This window comes from Eriocheir sinensis, chromosome 20 (genome assembly GCF_024679095.1).
Source record: "Eriocheir sinensis breed Jianghai 21 chromosome 20, ASM2467909v1, whole genome shotgun sequence".
Taxonomy (NCBI): Eukaryota; Metazoa; Arthropoda; class Malacostraca; order Decapoda; family Varunidae; genus Eriocheir; species Eriocheir sinensis.
The window spans coordinates 2861873-2868819 of NC_066528.1; the positions used below are offsets into that span (position 1 = coordinate 2861873).

Below are 6947 nucleotides of genomic sequence, written 5' to 3' on the forward strand. Positions count from 1 at the left end.
ATGTTGTGTTTGTCTTCGCGGCATTCTCTTTAGCGTCTTCCCTTCCTTAGCTGCCTGAAAGTACCGCTCGCCGCCGTAACACTCGCGGCGGGGCTGGGTAAACACCGCCGTGATGAAGGTCGGTGCATAAGTGGTGAGATGCGGCGCCTTAACTTCAGACGCGCCAGACAGATACAGCGGCTGCACCGTCCTCGCTGCAGCCCGCTCTGACACCTCTCCCTCTTACTGTTGGCTGGCCCCTTTCTCTCTCTCTATCTATCAATCTACATCTATTTCTATTTGCTTTTACATGTTGTTACTCTCAAACCTCTTGTGTGGCGTTCGTTACTCAACTGTTACGTCACCTTGGTACGTCACAGTGTTTCTCCAAAGCTCCAAACCCAGTTCCATTAAGGCTACTAATTGAATTTCGTCCTTTTACGGGAAAACGATTCTTTCCTTCTTTTTTGGGGAAAGCGATGCGAGAAAACAGGAAGCCAAAAGTCTCCCTTTTATCCGAGGAAGATATTAACTTCCGCAAAATAAATACGCAAGATGTATGTAAAGACTTTTGGTTCAGCTCGAGCTTACAACTTTAGGGCCCGCGGAGCCTTGAAGATTTGGCCTCGCCCCGCGTGGATAGTTCATTAGGGGGCCACGCCGACACGCTGGGAGGCGGCGGCGTGACTACAGGCTTCTTAACGTGCCGCTTTCATTAAATGCATACGTACACTCCTTCATCTTTACCTAATCATTCATATAGAACACATAGTGGAGTTATTTTCGCTGCATGAATTTCAACTCTACAAATAGCACAGACTTGTCGGTGAGCCACAAAGGTTAGAATGCTGCTGGCAACTATTACAAGACAATGAAAGGTACCTACCTTGCGTGTCAACGGAGAAGTACCCCTGGCCGTCCCCGCCGGTGATGGCGTACAGAAGCCGGTCTGTGTCGGGGTCCCGGGCCTCCAACGTGATGACCTCGGCGCCGGGGGGCTGGTTCTCCTTGACCCAGGCCCGCAGCACGCGCTGGGGGAACATCGGAGGGCCCAAGTTTTCATCCACGTCATGGACCTGGACGAAGAGGCTGGCGTCAGCGCTCAGGGCTGGAGCGCCGCTGTCCTGGGCGCGGACCGTCACGTTGTAGGACTGCCGCGCCTCAAAGTCCAGCGGCTGGGCGAGGCGCACGACGCCGGTTTTCTCGTCAATACGAAAAACATGCTCGTGGCCACTGACGAGGCTGTAGGTCAGCTGGCCGCCCATGCCCAGGTCCGGGTCGGTGGCCTGCAGGGACGCCACCACCGCGCCCAGTGGCAGGTCCTCCGGGATGTCAACCCTGAGGCTGCGGGCGGCACCGAAGTCTGGTGGACAGTCGTTGATATCCAGGACCGTCACCATGAGCCGGGACAGCGCAGACTGCGGGTGTTCGGGGGCGCCGTCCCACGCCCTCACCCGCAGGTCATACTCACTCCGCCGCTCACGGTCCAGGCCGCCAAGCATGTACACAATGCCAGTCGTTCTGTCAACCGTGAACTCGTCCACATCCGACACCAACTCGTACGTTATCTGGGCGTTCAGACCCTCGTCCGCGTCCTGGGCAGTGATCTGAGCCACGCTGGTGCCGTTTCGCGTGTTCTCGGGGAGGTGGAGGCTGTAGCTCACACGATTAAACTCAGGGGCGTTGTCATTCACGTCGACCACTTTGACTGTGAGATTCCTTGACACACTCCTGTGCGGGACGCCGAGGTCATACACAGTAATGTTAAGGAAATACTCTGGCGTCCTCTCGCGATCAAGCTCAGCCACCACCTTCAAGACCCCTGTTTCAAAGCCTATCTTAAACACCGAGTCCGAGTCACCGTTGGAGACGGCGTAGACCACACGGCCGTTGTGTCCCCGGTCATGGTCCTTCGCCGCCACCGACAGCAGCTCGGTGTCGATACTCGCATCCTCGCGGACCTTGACGATGCTGGGAAACTTTTCCGGGAGTTCTGGTGGGTGGGAGTTGAAGCCGTAGCGCAGTGGCAACAGGGCATAATGCTCCTCGGCCGCGTTGTTCTCTGCCGCGGCCGCTTCCACTTCTTCCGCCTTCGATCCTATATCCGTTTCGTGACACTCGACGTGGGAGTGTTGCTTGTGGGCGGCCTGGCCATCTTTGCGTTTGGTGATCACCGCGACCGTCACACTCGTGGGGTCAGACACGTGGGTACCGTCCGTGGCCGTCACATTGAGCACATAGGTCTTATGCGGGTCACTGGGCATCACAACTTTCCTGAGGTCACACGTGAGAGCCAGCACGCCCGAGGAGCTCTCAACGGACCAGCACTCTTCGTCCATGTCATTGTGTAGCCTGTAGCTGATGAGGCTTCCGTTGTCGAGGTCCACAGCCGAGAGCACAAGGACACTGGTGCCGACTGGGGCGTCCACGGAGACCCATCCTCGGCAGTCCACGCCGACGAACTGCGGCCGGTTGTCATTAACGTCACGAACCTTTACCTTCACTGTTGTCTCCGTCTCCCTCTTGAAAGGCGTGCCCCAGTCTGACGCCCGAACCTTGATGGTGTAGACTCTTCGCTGGGCCTCGAAGTCCAGCACGGAGGAGGTTCGCACTGTCCCGTCGAAAGGGTCGATCACGAAGGGAACTTGATCCAGATTGGCAATACTGTAGGACAGGAAGCGGTTCTCTCCAGAGTCTGCATCTGTGGCGATCATGCGTGTGACGTAAGACCCCGTCGGCTCATTCTCGTCCAGCGTCACCTCCGTGTTGGGCGTGTTGAACTGAGGCGCGTTGTCGTTGGCGTCCAAAATCCGAATTATAACTTTGGCCGAGGACTGTTTCCTGCGGGCGTTGCTGGCCTGGTCCACCGCCGCCACCGTCAAGCTGTAGTAGGCCGTCAGCTCATGGTCCAGCCAGTCAGCCGTTGATATTAGGCCTGTGCGAGGGTTTATAGTGAATTTTTCGTCTTCATTCCCTGCCACGATCCTGAATAGCACTCGGCCGTTGATGCCCTGGTCCGTGTCCGAGGCGGCCACCCGCACCACGGGGGTTTGGGGCGGCGCCTCCTCGCTCACCGCCTCTTCGTACTGCTCCCGCGCAAACACCGGCGCGTGGTCGTTGACGTCGGCAATGTTGACGTGGACGTTGACTCTCGTCCTGCGCGAGGGAGTCCCACAGTCGACGGCCTGGATGGTTAGGTTGTAGCCATCTGGCGCCAGCTCGCGGTCCAGCAGCTTGAGCACCGCAAGATTGTACTCCTTGTCGTGGACCTGTGTGACGCTGAAGAGCCTGTCGGGGTCCCCGGCCACGATGACCACCTGGTCCACGCGGCCACTCTCGCCCTCGTCCTCGTCGTCCACCTTGATGATGGCGTATATGTGGGTGTGGGCGTGCTCGACCACGTGGGGCAGATGCTGCACCGAGATTCTTGGCGCGTGGATGTTGACTTGGTACACCTGGATCTCCACTGTGGCTCGCGCCGCGGCGGAGGCCCGCGTGTTAGGCGGCTGCGGCCCGCGATCCCGGGCGAGGACAGTTATCCTGTGTGGCCGCCCATAGGTGTGGGAGAGTGGGCGTGTTATGCTCAAGACGCCCTTGGTCGGGTGAATGGCGAACAGGTTTGACGTATGGTCCTGCAGCAGGTAGTAGACCTGGCCGTTGATGCCGTCGTCGGCGTCGTGGGCCGTCACAGAGAGGAGCGGCGTGTGGAGCGACGCGTCCTCGCCCACACTCACCTGGTACGACGTAGGAAAAAACAACGGTATGTTATCGTTCGTATCTAGCACTCGCACCGTCACGTTGGCGCTGGCCTTTAGGGGCGCACCGCGGCGGACGGCACTGCGGGCCTGCGCCTCCACCACTAAGTTGTACCGCTCCCGCCGCTCACGGTTCAGCACGTCCCGCAACCCTGTTTTTGTCCTCACGTGCAACACTACGACGCCGCCAACCACCTCCGACTCGGCCGTGAAGAAACCGTGCGTGTTCCCGTCAGCTATAGTGTACGTGACGTGGGTGGTGGGCGGCAGATTCTCGAGGGACACGCCCATGAGCTCTTTCCCGGACACGTGCGTCCTGGGCAGCGAGTTCTCGTAGATGCTAACATTGTACCAGTCCCTCAGGAACCTGAGAGACTCCGGGCTGGCTGCCGCGGCGACGCTCCAGCACAGCCACGGCAGCCCCAGCAGAAGCACCAGAAGGAAGAGACGCGGGGGTGGCCGCGGCCGCCGGCTGAGAGGTGGGCTGTCCGGGGCGTGGCGTGCGGGAGGCGGCGGGGCAAGCAGCGCCCGCAGGCCCGCTCCCTGGGCCATCATGCCGGCCTCACCATGTCACGTGGGCGCGGGCATCACCTGCAACGAGACGACACAGCATTACACGTATGCATACACACACACACACACACACACACACACACACACACACACACACACACACACACACACACACACATAAATATGTCGCAGATGTATTGGTAGCATCGAATATTTAAATATATCTGTTTTAAATGAAACCATGATCCAGCAACACCTGCATTACCTACCTAAAACACTTCCTAGGAAACTCGCAGCCAACAAACAGCTGAGTAATAAAAAGAACCAGAGAAAAATGAAGATGAATCGAGAAAGAAATGAAACAAGAAAAGGCGAAGGAGAAACTAGGTATACAAAATGTCATCTGGGAATCGTGTGTGTGTGTGTGTGTGTGTGTGTGTGTGTGTGTGTGTGTGTGTGTGTGGCGTGCATGCAATATTTCCTCGGCGACAGAGTTCCATTGGGCAACGTGAGGCCGGCGATGCATTGGCCAGGTGTTCCATCCCTCACTGCCGCCACGACATCACACCTCGCCACCGCCCGCCGCGACGCTCGGGAATAAATAAACGTTTGTGCAGAGGACTCCATTCACACCACCTCACCGTGGCCCGTCAGGAAGGTGCGTGTGTGTGTGTGTGAGAGTGAGAGACAGACAGACAGACAAGCTAACAAACAGATAGACAGACAGTTTGAGCGTTTTACAATGAATGAATGAATTACGAATATACAAAACTTTCCGATTCGCAAGTCAAGAGAGGTCAGGTACGCATTTCATAAGGATAATAAAAAAAAAAATTCACACGTTACCATAAGACGACGTAAAAATGCAGCAAAAAACGGAAAAGAAGGATGAATAAAAAACAACAACATAATTTTAACCATACGTGCAAAGACCCTTTCCCATCACCTCTCTTCTAAGTCACTCACAGTCAAAGAATGAAAAATGACCAGAGTTACCATCACACTCGACGTTACAGCTTAGTACAAAGAAGAGAGATACATAAACAGTATAATCATAACCATACATGCAAGACCCATTCAACCATTCCCTTCACCTTCCCTCTCCGTCATTCACGCTTTACACTCTCCCAAAAGGATGAAAAAAGCATTGCTACCATCAGACTAGACGATAATTATAATACAACAAAGAACAAAGAAGGGGGTGAAGAAAAAGCATTATCCTGACCTTACGATACCTATACTCAGCCATTCACGGTCTACAGTCTCTCAAAAGAATGAAAAACGCATCAGTTACAGGTACCATCAGACTAAGCGATATACAATAGTAAAGAACAAAGAAGAGGGGTGAAAAAAAAGCATTATCCTGACCATACGAGACCTACACTGTCATTCACGGTCTACAGCCTCCCAAAAGGATGAAAAACGCATCATTTACAGCTACCTTCAGACTAAGCGATATAATACAGCAAAGAATAAAGAAGAGGGAAGAAGAAAAATCATTATCCTCACCATACGAGACCTACATTCAGCCATTCCCGGTCTCGAGTCCCTCACAACTTTTCCTCGAAGCCAAATAGCAGCAGCAGCGCCCCGTCTTTTGTTAACGCGGGAAAGACAAATACGAAAGTTGAGGGAGTTTAGAGAGGAACATTCAGACCAGTCATTGCAGAGGGTTGTTATTTGTTTTTTTTTCTGCTAAATAAACAGCTTACCTCTTTATGATGTTTGCTTGTGTGTGTGTGTGTGTGTGTGTGTGTGTGTGTGTGTGTGTGTGTGAGAGAGAGAGAGAGAGAGAGAGAGAGAGAGAGAGAGAGAGAGAGAGAGAGAGAGAGAGAGAGAGAGAGAGAGAGAGAGAGAGAGAGAGAGAGAAAGTTAAGGCACTGCGAAAATCTATCAACACACACACACACACACACACACACACACACACACAGACACACAAACACACAGGCCTTAATACCTCAACCAATAAAAGTCGAGCGCAAAAAAAATTGGTGCCGATTAAAAGACAATCCAAATGCCATCAACTCTTCGCCGGCAAGCCACCGCTGAAAGGCAACTGTGGACCGCCGATAACACGAGAGGGAGAGCGATCCAAACACACGATACTTCACAGGGATAGAAGGAGACTATAGGAGGCCAGACAGACACAGGACCAACAAATGACAACTCCTAAGAGTACACACACGATACTATACAAGGCTTTAAGGAGACTACAAGAGGCTCCTAAGAGTACACACACGATACTATACAAGGCTTTAAGGAGACTACGAGAGGCTCCTAAGAGTACACACACGATACTATACAAGGCTTTAAGGAGACTACAAGAGGCTCCTAAGAGTACACACACGATACTATACAAGGCTTTTAGGAGACTACGAGAGGCTCCTAGGAGTACACACACGATACTACACAAGGCTTTAAGGAGACTACGAGAGCCCAGACAGACGGACGGCCTACACATAACAGCTCCTATGAATATACACACGATAATACATAGATATATAAGGTCACTACATCTTCTCATCCACTCCCCTCATCTTTCTATTATATCAGTCTTTCATCTCTTAAATTCCGCAGCAATGTTGCATCTCTTTCTATCTCCTATCGATATTTTCATGTTGACTGCTCTTATGAACTTGATAACTGCATGCCTCCCCCTCTTCCGCGGCACCGTTGCAAATTCGTCATGTAAGAGTT

At 53.4% G+C, this 6947-nt stretch overlaps 1 protein-coding gene across 1 annotated transcript; it reads right to left on the reverse strand.

Moving 5' to 3' along the window:
• Positions 1 to 745: 745 nt before the first annotated feature.
• LOC127001095 (fat-like cadherin-related tumor suppressor homolog) lies at positions 746 to 4379 on the reverse strand. Its single transcript, XM_050865268.1, has one exon. It carries the CDS (start codon positions 4287 to 4289, stop codon positions 783 to 785), a length of 3507 nt encoding a protein of 1168 aa, XP_050721225.1. The 5' UTR covers positions 4290 to 4379; the 3' UTR covers positions 746 to 782.
• Positions 4380 to 6947: the final 2568 nt, after the last annotated feature.

Excerpts from the sequence above, each read along its gene's own strand:
- LOC127001095 (XM_050865268.1), bottom strand. The coding sequence starts at position 4,289 with ATGATGGCCCAGGGAGCGGGCCTGCGGGCGCTGCTTGCCCCGCCGCCT.